The sequence below is a fragment of the Acomys minous genome (assembly GCF_964271855.1).
Source record: "Acomys minous genome assembly, chromosome: 16".
NCBI classification, from domain to species: Eukaryota; Metazoa; Chordata; class Mammalia; order Rodentia; family Muridae; genus Acomys; species Acomys minous.
In genome coordinates this window covers 78,275,217-78,298,830 of record NC_140498.1, presented here as the reverse complement: position 1 = coordinate 78,298,830, position 23,614 = coordinate 78,275,217, and the positions used below count along the sequence as shown (strand labels likewise).

The following is a 23,614-nucleotide window of genomic DNA, read 5'->3' as shown; positions in this document are numbered from 1 at the left end:
GCACTCACAGCCACAGCCGGTTTATGTGGGGCTGGGCATCGAACCCAGGTCCTCCTGCGTGCTAGGCAAGCACCCTCCCGATCAAACCACATCCTTCATCCAGTTGTGGTTTTTTGTTTTAAAACTCTTCTGTTAAGTTGCCCGGGCTGGCCCTGAATTCCTGTGTAGCCCAAGTTGTCCTACAACTGCCAATGCCACCCTACCCTACTCCCACTTAATATCTACTAAATGCTGGGATTAGAGGCATACATCAGCTTCTAACCTAAATGCCGGGTTTATACTGGGGGATGGAACCCAGGACGCTGTGCATCTTAGAAAAGCAATCTACCGATGGATCCATATCCGTGGACCCTCTGCATGAGTTTTCAAGTGTGTGGTATGCCTCTCAAGCCTTCACGTATACCAAATCACAACAGTGCAGCCTGTGCGAACAGGAGAAGTTTGGTGGGAGAATTAATGTGGAGGCTTATCCCTAGAAAGAGCCAAACCTTCAAGCTTCTTCCCTCCACGAGGATTTATTTTTTATTTATGTATGTGCCCTTGTCTAGATATGTGCATGTGAAAGCAGTACCCTCGGAGGGTCAGCTCCCTGGAGGAGCTCCAGGTAGTTGTGAGCCACCTGGTACAGATTCTGGGAAACCAAACTCAGGTCTTCTGTAAGACTAGTAGTGCATGCTGGGCCATCTCTCCAAGCCTTTTTATCACACACACTGTTCCCAACTCTGTATGATTGGCAGTTCTGTACGGTTTCCCCCTCGGAGCGCTGTCTGCCACCTCTTGTTGCTGATGCTTTTTTTCTTTCTGCTGGGACTAAATTTCCTATCCCCGCAAAAAAGGCCATTCCTGTGCTGGATTTAATAAGCAGTTTCATTAGTTTCTTTGTGTGGGTGCGACTAATTTTTTGTTGTTTTAATTGATTACCTAATTGATTGCTTTAAAAAGATCCGATTGGTCCGCAGCGGAAGGCTCGGAACTAATTAAATCCAAAGTCGGCAGATCTGGGACTCTCAGCTGTGCCTCTTCCTCCAAGGCTGCAGCCAGCATGAACCGGCTCTGGCTGGCTTAGCCCAAAGCAGATGGTGAGGCCACTGTGTGTCTGTGAGGCCAGATCACAGGAAGGAGTCAGTTCCCACATCCCAGAAGCTAAAGATGGCTCGCATAAGCCGAGGCATTAATCTTGCAGCTCGGACCAGAGCGTAGACTTTGGAAAAGAGTCAAGTGGAAAATCCCATTTCTTTGTGCTCTTTGGAAGAATAATGAGAACTTACAGCCTGCAACAATCTCTTTTCATTTGCAGCTATTGAATTACCTGTTGGCTCAGCTCATCTTTCTACTTAAAATGAGCAATAAAATACACCCTGGGCCGCTGACTGCCTTCGATACTTTTTACACACATGGTGGAGGTGGAAGCCAGAGGGAAATTATTCTCCTCGGCTTCTCCAGCTTTCTCCCTCACATCTTCCCTGGAGAGACTCCTACTGGGGGATGCCCCTGGCAGCCAGCAGAAAGCAGAGCCACCAAGAACCTTAGATCTAATGCCACCTGTCCTGAGAAGCCATTCCTCGTTTTTTTCCCAGGAAGAAGGCTGGCTTTTTCTGCTCTTTTAAAATATAGCTCTCCGGCTATCATGTCTTCACCCGCCATGACGGACTGTTCACCCTCAAACTGTGAGCTAAAGTTTGTTTCTTTCTTTTGTAACATTGCTTTAGTCAGCTACTTTTTGATGCAGCAAGGAGAAAAGTGGCTGATACATTGATGATAACAGTAGCACAGTGTCTAGAAAGCCAGCCAATGACTTACTTTCTTGCTTTCTCACTTTATCCTGACGGCCTTCTCACTAACCATCCCCATTCTTCCAGTCGTCCCAGGAGGTACAAACAAACAAACAAACAAACAAACAACAACCAAAAAAACCCAGACAGAATATCCCACCTCCCAGATTAATCCCTTACGGAGCACTAAGTTTTAGCTCATGACCTACCAGCCAGCAGTGAATTCCACGTGAGCATCAAAAAAGCCAGTGACCTGGCCAGTGGCCGCCTTCCAGCCCTCGATGCGTGCTCGGATCAGGCCCTCTCTCTTTTGATTGCGTACCACCTTCACCAGCCCAGGGTAGCGTTTGTGGACATACTCTTCCAAGGGGGCTTTCAGCTCCTCTGTAAATGACAAAATGCAAGAAACGCATGAATAAGTCACCTCACATCTGTACCTCCAGACACTGTGATGAGGTTGGGTAGATGTTTGGTAGCAAAGAGTACTGACATCTCATGGAGAGTGCCAGAGTTCCGTTCCCAGCATCTACACAGGAGGATTAAAACTGCCTGCAACTCCAGCTCCAGAAGATCTGGTGCTCTCTACTGGCCTCTATGGACATCTGCGCACACCCGTACATATTCACACAAACATATACGAACATACATATATAGAACTATTGAAAAGAAACATAATAAAACACCAAGATACATACAGGTCTTTAAAGAAAGTTCTCTGAAGGGAAAAAAAAAAGTCGGCACATGAGGAATTTTAACTTTTAGAAGTTAGGAAGTTAGAACACATCTCCATACATGAATCTAAGACCTCTGTGCTATGACACACGTGGATAGCTAACATTGATTGGCAGCTGGGCAGGATCTAGAATCATCTAGGAGGGATGTCTCAGGATTAGGTTGGATGAGGTGGGGTGGGAAGTCCCATACTGAATGTGGATGACACTGTGTATGGGCTGTGGTCCTGGACTGAATAAAAAAAAGAGAAGGCGAATTGAGTGTCAGCACTCACCCATCTCTGCTTCCTGACTGCAGACAAAATGTGACTGGTTGGTTGCCTCTCCCCCCCCCCCCCCCCCGCCACCACCTTCTCTGATGTGATGGACTGTGTACCCTTAAACTGTGAGCCAGAACAAACCCTTTGTTCCTTAAGTTGCTTTCTTCCGGCATTTTGCCATAGCCACAAGGAAAATAACTAACAAAGGATGAAAAGGAAGTTGTAGAAAAGCCAAGGAGAACTCAATACCGTCCTCGTCGAGAAGCCAGCCTCTGCCTCCCTTAGTGCTGAGATCAAAGGTGCGCACCGCTGCCCCTGTTTGTTTGTTTTTAAAGACGGAATCTCTCACTGAACCTGGATCTTACTGATTCAGCTAGGCAGGCCAGCCAAGGAGCCCCAGGGATTCTCCTGTCTCTGCTTTTTCTGTCCTGGAGTTAGGGGAGCGTACCACTGTACATGGCTCTTTTATGTGGCTTTGCTGCAAAGGCTTCGAAAAATTCCTTTGCACATACTGTGCATATTCTTCCCATCTTTAGGATATACATCAGCATTTACCGACTTAAAGGCATGAGTTGTCATCATACTAGGAGCTGGCCTCTCTGTGTCATGGGTTTTGTTCCTTAAAGATACACCCATGTGGTGCCTGGAAGAAGAAAGAATGATGTGTTCAGATGAACAGGGAGAATCAAGAAAAGATGGAGAGCCATTGGAAATTCCTGTCAGGCAAGGGCTGGGATGGTGGGAGGAGAAGAGGTCTATGCACGGTCCTCCTGCCCACAGCATCAAACTCGCCTGCTCAGATGCTAACCCTTCCCCATCCCAATGTGTGCCGTGGTGTGTCTGTAGAGGAAGGGGCTTCTCTCTTTCCACCATATGGGTCCTGAGGAGTAAGCTCAGGTTGTCACTCTTTCTGGCAAGCTCCTTTACCTGTGAGCCATCTCTTGGCCTCTCACAATTATTCTTGTTTCTCTTCTTTTCCTCCATGCAGTTTTAAGAAATGTGAATGGGAACTTCAGAATTGTGCAGGTAGCCGGGGGAAACCATGTCAGAGGTGACAAGAAAAAAAAATGGCCACAGATGAAAGTGCCTCAGCCAGCCATAGCGAGAAACTATTTGGAGCAGGAGTATTAAGGAGGATGGCATAAAATTAGATGTGTGTGTGTGTGTGTGTGTGTGTGTGTGTGTGTGTGTGTACATTCACTGTTATGGCACACATTTACACAGAAAAATAGATCACTACAGGGCTGGTGAACTCTTTCGCCTGAGCAAAGAGTGATAAGCCCACCGGAAAACAGTTAATAAGATGGCCAACAGGAAGTTCTGCCAGTGGCGATGGGCTAAACACTATTCATTTGAAAATAGCTTCTGAGAAAGAAATGGGGCTGGGGAGGTGGCTGGTGGTAAACTGCTCGCTGTACAGGCAAGAGGACTCAAGATTGGCTCTCCGGCACCTATGGAAAGCCAGGTGTGGTGGCATGAGCTGGTAAACTCAATATTAGGTGGGGAGAGTGGAGACTGAAAGATCCCTGGGGCTTCTCGGCTGCCAGCCTAGCTCCAGGATTACTGAGAGAACCTGTTTCTAGTGATTAAAGTGGAAAGTGATTAAAGAAGATGCTCACCATCAACCTCTGGCCTCCACTCAGGCCTCCATAGGAGCACATGTGCATGCATATGACACACACACATATGCACACATGCACAAATGCACAAGCAGCACACATGCATGCACACACATGCACACAAATAAGAAAGGGCTGGGGGGGTGTCACTCAGTGGTAGAATCCTGGTTCAATCCCCAACACTGTGGGGGGGGGGAAGTAAGAATAACACTTTGTGTAAGTTATTCCCCCCTCAAGACAAACTCAAAGAAGAAAACAAAAACCTATTTCTGCAGAGATAAATGTTTACCTTCCAGGACTGGAAGAAATTCGATACTAAATTGGCCAGGTGCCATTTGGGAATCCTTGTGTGGCTGAAGGTTTTGATAAGCAGTGTTTTGGGGAGTTGGGCGGCGGACAAGCCAGGGAGACTCATCTGCTCCTTAGTAATAAAAGCCACAGCTGTCATCCAGGCCCGGGGAGTGTAAACTGGAAGTGAGAAGGGTACAAACTAACCAGGGAGGACATTAGCACAGAATTCTACCCAGACTCCCCGTCCGTGGTACCCAGACTCTCTGTCCTTACTCCACGGTATTATGGAACACACCATTGGTATGCCCCTGTCTCAAAGCCCTGGTCAGGAACAAGGGCTAAGCCAGGAGAGTCGCCTCCACCTACCTCCAAAATCAATGCAAGAAGCACTGGGCACGCAGACAGGGGCTTGGGAGGTGGCCATTTGGCCGGGGACTTGAGGGAGTTCATAGATCAAACAATGGATAACCTCACCTCTCCACTCTCAAAGTCTTTAGGGCTGCAGGCTGAGAATAACTCAAAACTCTGCTCTCTCAAGGTGAGTATACATGAAGAACTGGCCTGGGCCTGAGTGTTCTAGAATATTAACTTGCATTGCAGTCACTGGTACATCTGAGGTACAGCCTGGGAAGTGTGTACATGCATCTGTGTCTATGTGATTTTATGGGCACATCCTCATCATCCTCATCATCACCATCATCACCACTATCATCATCCTCATCACCACCATCACCACCATTCTCATCATCCTCATCATCACCATCCTCATCACCATCATCCTCATCACCATCATCATCACCATCATCATCATCTTTGAAACCTACAAACTATTCATTTCTGAAACTTTTTATTTAATTTTTAATTTTTTTTTTTTTTGCACTGTCATTGACTGTAGAATACAAAACATGCAGGTAAGGGGTGGGTGACAACCGCACTGCCCAAACCAGGATTGTATTATTGGTACCGTTATCAGTCCCTCTCCCAACCCCAGTGCCGCTCTGGTTACTGACACCACTCCCTGGCCACAGCTGCTGAATGAAGGGACCTGCTGCTCTCTGGTAACGTGTGGGTTGTGGCAGCTGGGGATGAATAAACAGCACATATGGCGCGTTCCAATTAGAAAACAGAACAACAGCGCCCATCCCCAAGCTAGGCACCCTCTGTCACGCAGGAGCCTGTGAAAATGCAAGTCCCCCCTGGCTTTGTCTTGAAGCTGCTGTAAGGTAGCCAGCCTCAGCAGGATTTTGCCAGCAGCCTGGAGGAGTTTTACGCCAACACAAAGTCTCAGAAGTCCACGTCACAAAGTTACCATTCGCAACATCTGAAAATGTTCAGGCTGTTAGCACTAAGTACATTTGCAGTGTCCTAGGAAGGTTCTGGCACCCCAGTCATAAATCCTGAAACCTCCAGAGCAGTGATTCTCAACCCTTTGGGGGGGGGGGTTTTGCCCCCTTTGGGGGATTGAACGAGCCTTTCACAGGGGTCACCTGAGACCATTGGAAATGTCAGATATTTACATTATGATTCACAAGAGTAGCAAAATTACAGTTATGAAGTAGCAACGGAAATAATTTTATGGTTGGGGGGGGGGTGTGTCACCACAACATGAGGAACTGTGTGAAAGGGTCACAGCATTAGGAAGGTTGAGAACCGCTGCTCTAAAGACTTGTTTTCATTTGCCCCCTGCCCTAGCCCCCGCTGACCAGTGATGTCATTTTCTGTCTCTACGAACTTGCTTATTCTGGATAGTTCATAAAAATTAGACTCATGCAATACATGGCCTTTTGTGACTGCTAGCCTTGCTCACTTAAAAGATACTCTAAAAAACGTTTTGTTTATCCTTATCATGGAAAAGAAGAGATATGTGTGTGCCATGGCAGATGTGTGGAGGTCAGAGGGCAACTTTGTGGCCTTGGTTCTATCCTTCCACCTTGAGTTCTGGGGATTGGATTCTGGTCATTGGGCTGGTGCAGCAAGTGCCCTTACTTGCTCAGCCATTTTGCTAGTCCTTGGGTCACTTAAAAAAAAGATGTTTACTTTTTATTGTCTTAATGTGGTGTGTGTGTGTGGGGGGGTCTGTGCTCCAATCTGTGTTAGTTTTGATCCATTTCTGTGATAAACCACTCTGAACAAAAGCAATTTCAGGGAGAAAAGAGCTCATTTGACTTACACTTCCTGTTCATAAACCGTCACCGAGGCGAGTCAGTGCAGGAAGTCAAGCAGGACTGCTGGCAGTTCCACGCAGTCTGACCCCTGACCAGGGAACTCACTTACAGCCAAGGAAGTACAGTAGGAGTCACCAGGAGTGCTCCTCGCTGAATCCCTGACAGGCACAGGCTTATCTAGCTTTCTTACATAGCCCTGGACCACCGACCCAGGGAATGGCGCCGCCCACAGTGGGCTGGGCTCTCCTGTATCAGTAAAAATCAAGAGAACGCTCCTCCCCCCAACATGGCAACCACCCATCTGACCTGGACGACCCCTTCATTAAGACTCCCTCCTCAGGTGACCCTGGGGCAAGTCAAGTTGACAGTTAAAGCTGAGTATGATGCCACCAATCAATTTCTCCATGGCCGACCCTCGCTCCTGGCCAGTTCTCTGTACTCTCCTGGGCCATCAGAAGCTGGGTCCCCCCCATCTGGAAGGATCTAAAACAACACTTAGATAAGGTTATTTTTCCCACTGGTACCTTCCAATGGAAACTGTTCATTATGGCCCCCACTGGTGATTTCCCAGCCCTGGTGGTAGAGGCAGAAGGACCAGGAGTTTGGGGGTTATCCTCAGGTTTATGAGACTTGGCCTCAAAACAGAATTCCTTCAGACTGCAGCACTCCTCTGCGGGACTTAACCAGTCCTTGCATATTGTTAATACCCTAGATTATTCCCAGTAGTAGCCTTTGGCTGCACCCATGGTGAGGGCTCCCAGTTCACTGAAACTGGAGTTCAATGACATTCGGCTCAGAAGACACAGTTTTATCACAGACATTCATCAGGGCACTTTACATTTTCCGAGCATCATCTTTCCCGAGATATTTTCATATTTTATGTATGTGCAAATCAGCTATGAAAAATAGACTTCAAATTCCTAGATTCCCAGGTGTGCATGAAAAAAGATGTTTATGCTTAAAATAACCAGCCCACTAAATATATAAAACGAAGCCAAACCGAGACCAATGCCTAGCTAGTCTTTGCAGTCACCTTGATGAGATTAAGAATTACTGAGGCACATTTTTGGGTATGCCTGTAAAAAAAAAAAATTCCAGAGGTGATTAAATGGAGAAAAGCCTATTTTCCCATCTTTAATGAGAGTGGCACCCTATCATGGTTACACAGCTATTTCTTCCAGGAAGTGAGGTGGGGGGATGGGGGGCAGGCATGAGACCCAGGAAGTAGAGAAACAAACGTCACATGCCTGGGAAAGTTACAAATTACAAGATTTCACCAGACCTCTCCCCGTCAATGTTATAGAAGCAGCAAAAAGTACGGGGAGAGGAGACCAACTAGCTGAGCCGCTGGGCTGGCAGCAAGTCACGCAAGAGGGCTCCAGGGCTTCAACTTTCACGAGTCCTCATTCCCGTTGGGTTGGGCTTCTTAGCAATGGGGCTGCACTTGACTCACCCATACTACTGTTGACCACACCAAGAAAACACAATGGTTGGCCAGTCGGACTTTGGTTGAATCATTACTTTGGTCAGCCAGGTATTCTCACTCTAGAGGGAACAGATATGTGAGTGTTGTGCCTACCCAGGAAAAGTCACATCCAACCCATGGCAAAAACCAACAAACCAACAAATAAACAAAGCAAACAAAGAGCAAGGCAGCTGAGGGCTAGCATTCTGCTTTCTTAGATGCTTGCTCCCCCTGGATCTGAGTGAGCCACGCCATGTTTCTATCATCTGACAGCCTTTCCTGGCCACTGCGTGCATCACCTCAGCAAAAAGCCCCTTTAGCCCTTCTGTGCTAAGCCAGTAAAAAACCACACACACAAAAAATCTAATTATTCTCTTCAAAATTGGGGGTTGGGGGTGAAGGAGAGGGCTCAGTGGGTAAAGTGCTTACTATAAAAGCATGAATAACTGACTTTGATCCCCAGAACTCATATTAAAAGTTAGGGATGAGGCCGGAGGGAGGGCTCAGCAGCTAAGAGCTTGTGCTGTTCTTACAGCGGACCCAGGATGGGCTCCCGGAATCCACATGAGGCAGCTCAGAACTGCCTGTAACTGCAGCTCCAGGAGTATAACACCTTCCTCTAGACCTCTTGGGTATTCATATTCTCATGTGCACACACAACCAGGAGCGCGCGCGCGCGCGCGGACACACACACACACACACACACACACACACCTAAAGATAATAGATTTTTTTTTTTTTACCCATGTATGCGCAGCGTCATGGCTTATAAATCTAGCTCTAGGGTGGCAGAGACTGGTGAATTTCTGGGGTTGCTTGGTGTGTTCCATGCCAGTGACAGCCCTTGTCTCAAAAACAACCAAGGTAAATAATGTCTAAAGAACAACAGCTAAGGCTGTCCTCTATTCTCCCTACGCATGCTCACACAAGTGTACAAATACCTTCACAACACAAGTGTACACACACACACACACACACACACACACACACACACAGACACACTGAATGTTTTAAAATGGTATTTTTTTCCCAAAAGAAATGTGGGTCCTAAAATAGGGACAATCTTTTTTATGCAAAAACAAAAGCTACTTATTTTAATAATTTTAGTGGGGGGCTAGACAGATGATTCAGTGGTTAAAAATGAACACTGCTCTTCCAGAGAATCTAAGTTTAGTTCTCAGAACCCACATCAGGAAACTTCCATTGATCTGTAACTCCAGCTCTGGAGGATCTAATGGCCCACTTCTGGCCTCTGCAGACACCTGCATTCACATATACACATATTACACACACACACACACACACATGTACACACACATGTACACACATGCACACATGCAAACACACACATGTACACACACATAATTAGAAAGTAAAATAAGACCATTTCATTATAAAATACATAAACAATTAGGTAGGTCCCTTGGGTGGCTGTGAGGGATGTCCAGGCCAAGGAGGAGTCAAATGCATAAGCCTGGTGAGACTGGCTTCAGCAAGACAGAGTTCCTACCCTGACAATCGCTGCGTTTGAAACATTCCCGAGTACTTGGCTTGGATGTATCACTAATGAAATATTTATATCTCCAAATTGCTAACGAAGCTGTGTAAAAGTGTCAGCTAATCAGGAAAAGCTCCAGAATACACCATTCAGTGAGATTAGACCCCCTTTCATAATCTAATGAGGACATCTCACAAACCCGAACAAGTCACAGTTCATCCTTTAATGCTTACTGAGTCTTTATGGAGGGCCACAGGCGACTGTGACTTTACCTATCTCAACCCTTCCTACCCACTTGGAAATTCTGACTAGGTAAAAGGGTGTTATGACTGTCAGTTTATAGATGAGAAAATGGAGGTACAGAGAGGGTTTGTGTCACCCCAATATTCATAAGATGGAAACCAAACCCCTGTCTATGCATGGTAAGATGTACCTGTTATATCAGCGCTTAGGAGGCTGAGGCAGCAGGATTATGAGTTCAATGCCAGACTAGGCTACATAATGAGACAGAGTCCCAAAATAAAATTTAAAGGGGGGCTAAGGATGTAGTTCAGAAGAAGAACAACCGCCTAGAATCCCCCCAGTGAGGGGGGGCGACTGGTGTGTGGCTCAGTAGAAGAGCTTTACCTAGAGCCCCCCTCCCCCCCCCTCCCCGAGAATGCCTGTGAGTGTCATCAGAAGAGCTCTTGCCTAGAATTCCCAGTATGGGTTGAGGGTGTGGCTCAGGGTTGACCATCTGCCTAACTGTCCCAGTGACGGCCTGGAGTCAGGGCTCAGTGCTCTTGCCTACCTTGTACAAAGCCCTGCCTCAAGGTCCAGTGCTGGAACAGCAGCGAACCTCCCTGATGAGAGATGGCTGTGCAACAGAGTGGCTCGTGAATGGGACAAATGGAAGTCCCTTGCGGAAGTCCCAAGGGAGCTAGTCGATCCCTTTCACTATGTAAAGACACCAGACCCCTAACCTCCTGGTACCTTGACCTGGGACTTCCTAGATCTCAGAACCATAGGCCCTAAATTCTACCTTTCCATTCTTGACTAATTATCCAGCCTCAGGTGTTTAGCTATAGCTATAGCAGCTCACAGGGACTAAGAAAGAGTAGCTTTTTCCAAGCTCATCACCTTTGTAAGTGATGCGTTTGCCCACACCTTGTGCCTGTGAAACGATTAAACATGACATCTATCTGCTCGTGGGAACCTTCCGGTGCCTGACACGGACTTGTCTTGAGGACACACTCCTTCCAGGGGCTCTGCAGCACAGTTTGCTTGCAGAACAGTTACCAGTGCGTAACTGTCTTAATGCCTCCCTAGAGATCTATGAAAAACAAGTGTGACTGGGTGCAAAGTACACCGAAAAACACATGCCCTTTGTCCTAGTTACATTTCTGTTGCTGTGATAAAATACCTGGCATCAAGCAGCTGAAGGGAAGAAAGATTTATTTCAGTTCACAATCCCGGTTACAGTCTATTATGGTGGAGAAGTCACGCCAGCAACTTCCAACAGCTAGTCACATCACATCTGCAGGCAAGAGCACAAGGAAATGCACGCATGTATGCTTGCTCACTTGCTCACTTGCTCGCTGCCTTGCCTGCCTATGTTAAGCTTCATTTTCTCTATTCTTAAGCAGTTCGGAAGCCCTCTGCTTAAGGAATGGTGCCGCCAACGGTGGGCTGGGTCTTCTTAAATCAATTAACAACCAAGACGTCCCTTGTGTGAGCAATAAAAAGGATATGCATAAAAGGGAATAAGAAAGGGTAAATGTTGGCTGGTAAAGAAAGGCTGAATACACTCGAGTGGTAAAATAGAGAACAATTTGTTTGCCTGGTTTTAACTCTGTCGTGGATTTTTTATTTTTCATTTGTTTGTTATTTGATTGGTGGATAAGTGCATGAAGACATATCCGATAGTGGAAATGCAAAATTCAATGTGAAATCCCGGAGCTTCAGAATGGCTACTCTAATTGTATAGAAATTCTCTAAAATGTATAGATTTGGGGTTTGGTCAATTTCACTGCGTGATGATTTTTATTTGTAAGCTCTTTATAATAAAGTTTTAATAAACATAGGAAAATTTAGAAAGCAAACAAGACAATCCACTTACAGATGTGTCCACAGGCCAGCCAACGTAGACAATTCCTCACTAAGACTGCCCTCAGGTGACTCTAGTTGTGCAAGCTCACAGCTAAAGCTAACCACCACATCATTCCTTTTGGAACCTGAATTCCTGACAGTGAAGGGGATGGGGTCTACAGCACTCATAGGATGCTGGTCCAGCCAGGAAGGTTCATGTTTTTGATTAGAAATCGATATTGACCCTTCTAGGTCGCTGTCCACTGACAGCAGTCAATGCTCCCAGCAGAAACGGCTTGTGGTGGATCTACGTTCACCAGGGCGAGGCATGGAGGGAACCTTCTGGTGTTTTAGATACCACCACTGGGTCAGTTACTTTTCTCAGAACTGTGACCAAATACCTCACAAGAAGAGGGGTTTATTTTGGCTCACAGTTTAGAAGGATTTGGTCTGCCTTGGCAGGGAGGGTATGGCAACAGCAGTGAGAGGTTCCCTTTTCACATCTGAGTGCATAAAGAAGTAGAGAAAGGGAAATAGTGTGTGTGGGGTGTCGGCTGACTTTCTATTATTCGGAGGTCCCCAGTCTATAGGATTGCCCTGCCCACACAAGGGAGGGTCTTCAGTCCTAAATTAAACCCCTCTGTAAACAACCAGAGACACACAGGCACAACCAAAGACATGTCTCCTAGGTGACTGGCAATAGAGTCAAGTTGGCCATGAAGATGAACCATCACAATCACCAAAGCAAATGAGTCACGGTGTCACAAAAGCCATGTGATATTCTCATTGCCGAGACACGGACACATCCTCCTAGGAACAAAGTAGACCCAGGGTGAGGACACAAGCAGGAAAGTGTCCTTGATATTGGGCTGTGGGGATAGCTCAGCAGATAAAGGACTTACTGTGTGCAAACCAAAGGACTGGCGTTCAGATCCTCAGGACCCAAGTAGAAGCCAGGCTGCCTGTAATCCAACAAGTGAGAGGCAGAGACAAGGGATCTTTGGGGGCAAACTAACTAGCTAGACTAGCAGGAGTCAGTGAGATCCAGGTCCAGTTAGAGACCCTGTCTCCATACATAAAGAGGAGAATGCTCAAGAAAGACACATAATATCAGTGCTTGGCTTCCACACACATAAGCACATACATTTACATGTATACACATGTGCCTATACACATGTGGAGACACATCTCCACATGCATGTATACCACACACATGTGTACACACACACAATCGCATCCACACACACAGAATGGAACAACACAGAATATGGCTATCTTACATTTTTTATTCTCCCAGCATCTCCCCGCTTTTCAGACTTAAATAATGTACTTGTTGACTGTGAAGAAAACGGATGGAGCGAGAGGGAGTTAAAAAAAAAAAAAGAGGCAAGAGCAAGAAGCTTCAAGAAGAACGGAGAAGGTTTAAAAGGGATGTTTTTGTGGTATCTGAAAGCATTTACAGGCAACGCTGTGGTGAGATAAAAGGAAGGAAAACAAGAAAGCCAAAGACACGAAAGAAGAAGAGACACGAGGTTCAGAATACCAAAGCGCTGAACTCAATACGTTGCTCCAACTTGTGCATCTGTGAGAGACGCTGGGGAAAGGAAAACCTCCACAGCTTTCAACTCCATTGCCAAAAAAGTCCTACTTTCTGCCTCATCCATTCAGAGACGGGGGGCCAGTGAGGTAGCTCAGCAGGGAGAGACACCTGCCTCCAAGCCTGAGCTCAGTCCCTGACACCCATGTGAGAAAACTGACCCTCCCAATTGACCTCTGTTTTCCACACGTGTTCTGTGGCATGTGTGCCCACAAATAAATAAACAAATAGGCAAGTAAATAAATATTTTGACTTTTAAAGATAGTAAATAAATATGAGTTACAGAGTCTGACAGAGCATCATGATGTCTATAGGGCTTATCCCAAATTAAGATGGCATTTGCTCTCCTATCCATGCAAAAGGCAGTCAGGGCCTGGGAAGAGGGCTCAGCAGGTGAAACGCTTGCCATGAGGTCATGAGGATCGGAACTCAAACTCCAGAGCTCATTAAAAAAAATAATGCTCAGCATAAACGTGTAATCCTAGTTCTGGGGAGGTAGAGACAGGCAGATCCCAAGGGTTTACAGCCAGCAAGCTTAGTCTATCTGGCAAGTTTCAGAAGGGTGACAAGCTCTATCTCAAAAAACCAAAACAAAAAACAAAACAACAACAACAACAATAAGGAAGAAATGAAGGAAGGGAGAGAGAGAAAGAGAATATCACCTGAGGAATGGTATCTGAGCCAAGCACCTAACCATCTAACACACACACACACACACACACACACACACACACACACACACACAGAGAGAGAGAGAGAGAGAGAGAGAGAGAGAGAGAGAGAGAGAGAGAGAGAGAAATAAGCAGTCAAAATATCTGGTATCAGCAGCCGACCCTAACAATGTGTGAATTTAAGCGATAAAATTTGTCTACAGGCGGGAGTGTGTTTTTCTTTCATTATGTTTCTTATTTGCTGTGATATTGATTCTGAGCGCTCTGAAGCCAGCAAACCTCTTCCCTTGAAATAGCGGCAGTTGCCATCATTAAGGAGTGAAAGCAGAACAAAAAATGGAAGACATGAAAAGCTCTCAAGACCACAGGGAGGCGTCTTGGTGGCCAAGCAGCACCATTCTTGAATTTTCTTTAAATGCAGTTGGCAGTCAAGGATGGAGTAACCAAAGCGAGTCATGTGATCATTTCCCTTTCTCTGGCATTGCGGGGTCTGAACGCATGGTGAGAGGCCAACACACAAGTAAAATGCTCATGTGGGTTTCCAGGAAATGCCCACATTGAAGTGTTGCACGAGTGTTCTAGAAACAGCTTGTAGAGATGGGCACATCTCTTCTACCTAAGGGAGAAATACCAAGATACGTAATAAGGGTTTGGGACACAACTCAGTTAGAACAATACTTGCTCTATAACAGTGGCTCTCCACCTCCCTAATGCTGTGACCCTTTGATACAGTTCCTCATGTTATGGTGACCCCCAGCCATAAAATTATTTCTTTTGCTACTCCATAACTGTAACTCTGTTACTGTTACGAATTGTAACGTAAAACATCTGTTTTCCAATGGTCCTTTGGAGGTCGTGACCCACAGGTTGAGAACCACTTCTCTAAAGGATCAGGACTCTGGAGTCCATGTTTTAAGGAGGGAGAGGGAGGGGAGAGGGAAGGGAAGGGAAGGGAAGGGAAGGGAAGGGAAGGGAAGAGAAGAGAAGAGAAGAGAAGAGAAGAGAAGAGAAGAGAAGAGAAGAGAAGAGAAGAGAAGAAGAGAAGAAGCCAGACATGGTGATGTTTAGGAGTAATCCTAGGCTAGAAAGGTGGAAACAAGAAATACTGTCTCACAAGCAAACAAACATCAAAAAAGGTAAACAACAAATCAGGACTAAAATCTCTCTGTCTGTAAGGGGCCAGAGTCTATCTCACTGGTAGAGGGCTTGCCTAGAATCCCCTAGTGAGGGGCTGAGTGTGGCTCAGTGGAATAGTGGTAACTATTGGCTGGAATCCCCCCAGTGAGATGCTGGGGGGCATCACTCAGCAGTAGAACACTTGCATAGAGTCTCCCAATCATGGGCTTCATGGGGCCCTAGGGTTAATCTTCAGGAATTAAAATAATAAACAAATAAAACCACATATAAACTACAGATAAACACAATATAAAACAGTTGAAGTCAGGATGAGTTCTTCAGATAGAATCCAACTTGGCGAACGGCTTGCATATAACGGTGGAATAGAGCTTTGTAAGATAGAACCATCAAGGGACACTGAATGCATCGAAGACCTCAGTGCATCAATGCATCACTTCCTACACATTGATATTTGTTTCAAATTAAATGGGTTTTGTTACTGCTTTATTTACTCTGTGGGTTTTTTTCTAATATATTTTTTAATTGTATCTGTATTCGTGCCTTTGTGGCTGCATACGAGTGGATACAGGTGGCCACAGAGGCCTGAAGGTGTCAAATCCTCTAGAGCTGGAATTACAGGCAGTTGTGAACCATTCAAATTCAGGTTCTCTGCAAGAGCAGCAAGTGCTCTTATCCACTGAGCCTTCTCTTGAGCCCCTTATTCTTTTTAAAGGCATAGAAAGCTTTGGCTGCAGCCCCCCCTCTCCCTCTCCCCCTCCCTCCCTCCCTCCCTCTCTCTCTCTCTCTCTCAGATGTAACTATATACATGCTCTTTACCACTTCCTTCATCATACAGCCTAAAAGTACAGGAGTGAACATGCAGCCGTGTCACCTAGTTATGATGAGAGAGCCACCGAGCAGGTGCTGTCACTGTGCAGCAATCTGGTTGGTGGCAACAACAGGAATCATTTACGATTAGGGACTCTCTTTCCAGCAGGAGGAGGAGAGGTGGGTGCTGTGCATGGGAAGAGTGCCTGGCCAAGCGTGGAACTGTGTGATAACGCCGTATCTCCTGCCTCTGTCAATCAGAGCCTCACCAACACAGGGAGAATGTTATCTCCCCCAAACACAGGAATTCTTCTATCTCTACAATTATATGCCAAGAAGAAAAGCGCACAATGCCAGGTGTATGCTTCTCCAAAATCCTTTCTAGAAGACCAGAGGGTAGAACCTTACACACACACACACACACACACACACACACACACACACACAGAGAGAGAGAGAGAGAGAGAGAGAGAGAGAGAGAGAGAGAGAGAGAGAGAGAGAGAGAGAGAGAGAGTTTTCTAACCTTACCCATACTGTGCTCAACTTTTGAACAGAACTGAACAAGAGAGGATACTACCTGGTGTGCTTGTTCTAAAGACAATATCAGTGACATGTTATATGACCAACCAACCACACACAAACCCACATGATGATGCCTGGTAGCAGGTGGTGTTAGTCAATTTTCTGGTCCTAAAATGCATATCTTTACTATACACACACACACACACACACACACACACACACGCACACCCACATGCACATGCACACGCACACACACATCTATTTTGGATCACATTTTTGAGGTTTTAGTCCATGATAATGCCTAATGAACTTGATAAAAATGTATGATAAGCAATAGATACAATGCTACAGACCTATGAGTCCTAGTGCTAGGAAAAATGAAGCAAGAGTGATATGAGTTTAAGGCCAGCCTGGGCTGTAGAGTAAGACACGATCCCAACAAAACAGCGAGGACTGGAGATGCAGCTCAGCAATAGAGCATCTGCTTAGAATCCCCCAGTGAGGGGTTGGAGGCGTGGCTCAGTGGTAGAGCACCTGCCTAGAATCCTCCAGTGAGGGGCTGGGGTGTGGCTCAGTGGTAGAGCACCTGCCTAGAATCCCCCAGTGAGGGGCTGGGGTGTGGCTCAGTGGTAGAGCCCCTGCCTAGAATCCCCCAGTGAGGGGCTCAGGGTGTGGCTCAGTGGTAGAGCACCTGCCTAGAATCCCCCAGTGAGGGGCTGGGGTGTGGCTCAGTGGTAGAGCACCTGCCTAGAATCCCCCAGTGAGGGGCTGGGGTGTGGCTCAGTGGTAGAGCACCTGCCTAGAATCCCCCAGTGAGGGGCTGGGGTGTGGCTCAGTGGTAGAACACCTGCCTAGAATCCCCCAGTGAGGGGCTGGGGTGTGGCTCAGTGGTAGAGCACCTGCCTAGAATCCCCCAGTGAGGGGCTGGAAGTGTGGCTCAGTGGTAGAGCCCCTGCCTAGAATCCCCCAGTGAGGGGCTGGAGGTGTGGCTCAGCGGTAGAGCACCTGCCTAGAATCCCCCAGTGAGGGGCTGGGATGTGGCTCAGTGATAGAGCCCCTGCCTAGAATCCCCCAGTGAGGGGCTGGAGGTGTGGCTCAGCAATAGAGCATCTGCTTAGAATCCCCCAGTGAGGGGCTGGGGTGTGGCTCAGTGGTAGGGCACCTGCCTAGAATCCCCCAGTGAGGGTCTGGAGGTATGGCTCAGTGGTAGAGCACCTGCCTAGAATCCCCCAGTGAGGGGCTGGGGGTGTGGCTCAGTGGTAGAGCCCCTGCCTAGAATCCCCCAGTGAGGGGCTGGGGTGTGGCTCAGTGGTAGAGCCCCTGCCTAGAATCCCCCAGTGAGGGGCTGGGGTGTGGCTCAGGGGTAGAGCCCCTGCCTAGAATCCCCCAGTGAGGGGCTGGGGGTGTGGCTCAGTGGTAGAGCACCTGCCTAGAATCCCCCAGTGAGGGGCTGGGGTGTGGCTCAGTGGTAGAGCACCTGCCTAGAATCCCCCAGTGAGGGGCTGGGGTGTGGCTCAGGGGTAGAGCACCTGCCTAGAATCCCCCAGTGAGGGGCTGGGCTGTGGCTCAGTGGTAGAGCACCTGCCTAGAATCCCCCAGTGAGGGGCTGGGGTGTGGCTCAGGGGTAGAGCACCTGCCTAGAATCCCCCAGTGAGGGGCTGGGCTGTGGCTCAGTGGTAGAGCACCTGCCTAGAATCCCCCAGTGAGGGGCTGGGGTGTGGCTCAGGGGTAGAGCACCTGCCTAGAATCCCCCAGTGAGGGGCTGGGACGTGGCTCAGTGGTAGAGCCACAGAGTGGCTCCACTACAGAGCTGGTCTCTACACCACTGTCATTTGGAGCTATTTCCCCCATCCTTCTGGTAGTTTCTTGCCTCATCTCTGACACTTCACCCCTATGGCTTTCTTTCTCTCAGTTAGTGTGCTTATACAGGCAAGGCACCACGACATCTAGGAGCTTCCTGAGAAAAGGCTTCGAGGCAGAGATGATCACTTGAGATCAAATTTAAGGATGGCATTCTCCCTGTCTTTCATGTGATGAATGGCATGGTGGAGTTAAATGTCACTTTCTTTAAGAATATTGGCCACTTTGCTCCGGTATTTTCCTTCTGCTGTTTTTAAAGAAGAATCAAAGACATTCTGATCCCTGATCTTTAGCATGTTTTTCTCCTCTTTCCTTCTTCCTCTCTGGAAGCTTGTAGAATCTTCACTTCCCTCAGCTTTGAACATTACAATGATGAGCCTCACATGAGTCAGGTTCCATCCAGAAGATTGACCCCAGTACAATTTTAGGTTTCTTTTTCTTTTCCATTTTTCTTTTTCAATTTTCTGGTACTAAAATGTATACCTTTACACACACACACACACACACACACACACACTACTCGGCTTTTGTTAACGTGACACAGATCTAGACACATCTGGGAAGAAAGTATCTTCATTTGAGAAAATGCTTCCATAAGATTGGCCTATAGGCAACTCTGCAGGGCATTTTCTTAGGTAATGACTGATGCTGGAGGGCCCAACGCATTGTGCATGGTGCTACCCCTGGGCAGGTTGTCCTGGATGGTATGAGAAAGCAGGCTCAGCCAGCCATAAAGAGCAAGCTGGTAAGCAGCACTCCCGCAGGACCTCAGTTCCTGCCTCCAGGTTCCTGCCTTGAGTCCCTTCCCTGGGAGTTGTAAGCTGAAGGAAACAAGCCCTTTCCTCACCTTGTTGCTTTTGCTCAAGTTGTTTTATCCTAGTTAGCTTGAGCTCTTGACACAGTTTATGGGGCATCTAAGCAGAGAGCCTGAAGGGAGGGATAGCCTAGATCAGATTGGCCTGTGAGCATGTCTGTGGAGGATTTGTTTTAACTGTTAATTAATACAGAAGGTCTCAGCCCACTCTGGGTGGCACAGTCCCTAGGCACTAGGCTGTATAAGAAAAAATGGCTAAGGATGAGACTTTAAGTGAGTCAGCGTACACCACGGTTTTACTTCAGGTTCATGTTTTGAATTCCCTCCCAGTGTGTCCATCCATGGTGGACTGTGACCTGGGAGTATAAGACAAACTCTTTCCTCCTCAAGATTCTTTCAGTTAGAATGTTTTATCATAGCAACAGATAAGAAACGAGAACACTCTCCCCTCGTGTGCCCTTCCTTCCGTGTCTCTCACTGTTCTAGCCTTGGACATCTTAGCCCAGAGGCTCTCTCTCCACCTGTGGGTTGGGACCGCTTTGGAGGCTCACATACAAGATATCCTGGATGTCAGATAATTGCATTACACATCATGACAGCAGCAAAATTACGGTTATGAAGTAGCAATGAAAATAATCTTATGGTTGGGGATCACCACAACACGAGGAACTGTATGAAAGGGTTGTAGTATTAGGAAGGTTGAGAACCACTGACTTACTTCAACCCTCTAATTTCTCCATCTTTCCTTACCAAAAAAAAAAAAATCTTTTACACTATCTGCTTTCTTTTCTTTTCTTTTTTTCATTTTCTCTTTCTTCCCTTCTCTTTCACTGTCTTGAACTTTTGTTGCTTGTTTTGTTTTGTTTTTCGAGACAGTGTTTCTCTGTGTAGCCTTGGCTGTCCTGGACTCACTTTGTAGACCAGGCTGGCCTTGAACTCACAGAGATCCGCCTGCCTCTGCCTCCAGAGTGCTGGGATTAAAGGAGTGCGCCACGACACCCAGCTTTGTCTTGAACTTTTTCTGTTCTCTCATAGCTTTAGCTCCAAGTATTCCTTTTTTTTTTTTTATCCCCAAGAGTTCCCTTTTATAACATATTGTCTTGACTTAATGGAAGCAATATGTTTTCTTATTCCCTGCGGGATGGTAATACTTTTTGTGTGTGCGTGTGATTTTGTTTTAGCTTTCCTTCCTGAACAGTCTGTTTCCACAAAATGGCTTTTCTCTCCGTGGTCTTTACTTTTTATCTTCTGAGTTGGAAGTTTGCTCCACCTGTCCTAGATGTCTGTCGAGCCTCATTTTCTAGTCCTAGTGACCCTGCTTAAATGGTGCTTGCACACCCAGGAGTCAGCAGAAGGAAGGAGATTTATAATTTAATGAGCACCGAAGTTCAGTTAGAGAAAATCAGCAAAGTCTTAGGGACGGTGGTGATGGCTGTCAGGACTCTGTGCTGTTGAGCTCAACACTTTAGATGGTTACAGTGTGATCTCTCATGTTATGTCTTATCCTAATTTTAATTTATTTTTGTATTCTTTTCCTTGTTGTTGAGGATGAAGCCTAGGTCCTTGTTGAGAGGCTATACCCCTGACTATCACATGGGGAGAGTTTAGACTAGGGCTCTGCCACTGAGCCACACCACTAGCCCCTTACTGGGGGATTCTAGGCAGGTGCTCTACTGCTGGGCCACACCACTAAGCTGCTCACTGGAGGGGGGCTGGGGGGTGCTTTTAGGCAGGTGCTCTACCACTGACTGAGCCATACCCCAGCCCCTCACTGGGGGATTCTAGGCAGGTGCTCTACCACTGAGCCACACCCCAGCCCCTTACTGGGGGATTCTAGGCAGGTGCTCTACCACTGAGCTGCACCCCCAGCCCTTCACTGGGGGATTCTAGGCAGGTGCTCTACCACTGAGCCACACCTCCAGCCCCTCACTGGGGGATTCTAGGCAGGTGCTCTACCACTGAGCCACACCTCCAGCCCCTCACTGGGGGATTCTAGGCAGGTGATCTCCTGTTTATTTATATTCTAAGATCTTTCATACTTCATAAAAAGTTTTTAAGAATAAGTTGCCCAGGCTGATCATAAAATCAGGATGTAATATATTTGAGACTTGAACTTGTGATCACCCTCCCTCAGCTTTTCTCGTTCTGGCAGTCTTCCCTAGGCCTGCTTCTAGGTCGACTTCCCTCAGGCCGGCTAACGAACGCTTAAAGTAGGATCAGAATGGGCTGGAGGTATATCAAGAGAACTGTTTCCAGAAGGAAACTCATCACGCTGCCAAGTGCTGTCAGACCAGGTGAGTAGAAACCAGATCCGATGAGGAGAATGTATTGACTAGTTTTGCATGAGTGATTTGGTGTGATGGAATAAGCACAAGAATTGCACACCACTTGAACCTAACACATCACAGATATGGGGTAACATAGTCGGTAAATTTCTCAAAAAGATAAACAAGGCCATTGAAGGTTAACACTCAGTGTCAATGTTGCAACCTGGATGAAGAATGACCTCACATAAAAAATAAAAACACTTCAGGCTAGAGAGAGAGCTCACTGGGTAAAAGCATCTGCTGCAAAGCCTGACAACCTGAGTTCTATCCCTGGGAGTCACATGATGGGAGGAGAGAACCAGTTTCCATAGGGTTTTTTTTTTTTTTCTGACTTCAAAATACACACTATCATTTGTGTGGTGCCATACTTCCACACCTAAAAATCAAGGATTTTTTACATTTAAAAATCAAAATTTTAATTGGGACTGGAGAGGTGGTTTCATAGTAACGAGCACTGGCTGCTCTTCCAAGGTGCCTGGGTTCAATTCATAACCATCTATAACTCCAGATCTGACACCCTCGTCCAACCTCTGAGGTACCAGGCACAAACATGGCACACAGGCATAGAGATATGGAAAACACCCATTGTCACAAGGTAAATACGTTTTAAAACATTAAACAAACACTCTAACAAAGGAAAGAGCATAGTTCTACCAGGGCCGTGTATCCCTACCCTTATTCCCTTACTGCCTGAGACCATCTGAGACCAGAGCATGACATAGCCTCAGGATGGAGACCACTCAGATATCCTTAGAATGATGTCTATATCACTTTTATAATAAAGACAAAAGTGATTCCATTTTACATCTCAGGGAGGAGGTGGAAAATGCAGAATATTAACTTGTTTGCATCATCAGATCTTAACTACATAAGGTTTACACTTAAAAGGAAGAAAGTATAAGCAAATTTGTCTTTGGTGTCTGTGGTGTTTGTTCTTCTAATTATATTTGCTTTTTGATACGCCCACATTTTCCTACAAAGAATATTCATTACTTTTAATATCAGAAAACAGTTATTAGTCTGGAAAAGAAAGAGAATGTTTTACTCAAGTTTGAACAGAAATTAAATGAGATTAACACCATCAGTCTTCAAGAACTAAACTTGAAGTAAAAAAAAATATGCTTTTAAGATAAAGAAAGCATTTTGTGATAGTGAAAACTATGATGAATATAGAAGGTACATTGGTACAGATCAGTAGCTACAAAATGAAAAAAAGAAAAAAAGATAATAAGCAAAAAATCAAACACTATTAAGAAGCCACAAAGAAGAAGCAATCATTGAAGGAGATTTAAAAAACATCATTATTTGAGATAATTAAGATATAGGCAACTCAAAGTTCACCTAAACATACATGTAACTGATATTCAGTTAGGATTTAGTACCATCATATAGTGTGTGGGGTTATTAAATATAAGGTATCTATGTAAGGATAGATATGAAGAATGCCTCAATAAAACAAAGACAACAGAGAGGGCACAGAATTCTGTGAGAGAAAAAGTATTTGTAGACTGGAGAAAATAGAGAGTAGAGGCCAGAAATGATAAGGAAGAAATGGTATTTATATAGTCAACTCTGGTTCCTGGGTCATGAGGTCTGGACTGAATCAAACTCTTTTCTCCTTGCTTTCTTCTCCATTAATCACCATTTGTTAATAGAAAGATTTATTTTGGTTTTTTAAACTCTGTGTATCTGTATATGGGTATGTGCACATGAGTGCAGGTACACACTGAGGCCAGAAGAGGGCATCAGATTCCCTCTGGAGCTTAAGTCTTTTGGAAGAGCAGCAAATGCTCTTAACCACTGAGCCCCTCTACCATTCTTTATTTAGGCCTGAAGCACCACCTGAAGTGACACTTTCAGATCCAGACCCAAGGCTTGGTAATTTAATCTAGAGATTCCAAAATGTGATTTCCCCACACTTTCATCATCAGAATTGCCACTGAGACTGTGAGAAATAAAGTCTCAAGTCTCCATGCTGAGGCTCTTAAAACAGAATTGTCTTAGTCATGGG

General features: G+C 46.1%; 1 protein-coding gene across 1 annotated transcript in view; it reads right to left on the bottom strand.

Moving 5' to 3' along the window:
• GALNT17 (polypeptide N-acetylgalactosaminyltransferase 17) overlaps nt 1-23,614 on the bottom strand; it is a 431,830-nt gene that overhangs the window by 195,998 nt on the left and 212,218 nt on the right. Inside the window, exon 4 of the mRNA XM_084762556.1 lies at nt 1,982-2,156. Coding sequence (XP_084618682.1) covers nt 1,982-2,156 — 175 coding nt within the window. The remainder of the gene's footprint in view (nt 1-1,981; nt 2,157-23,614) is intronic.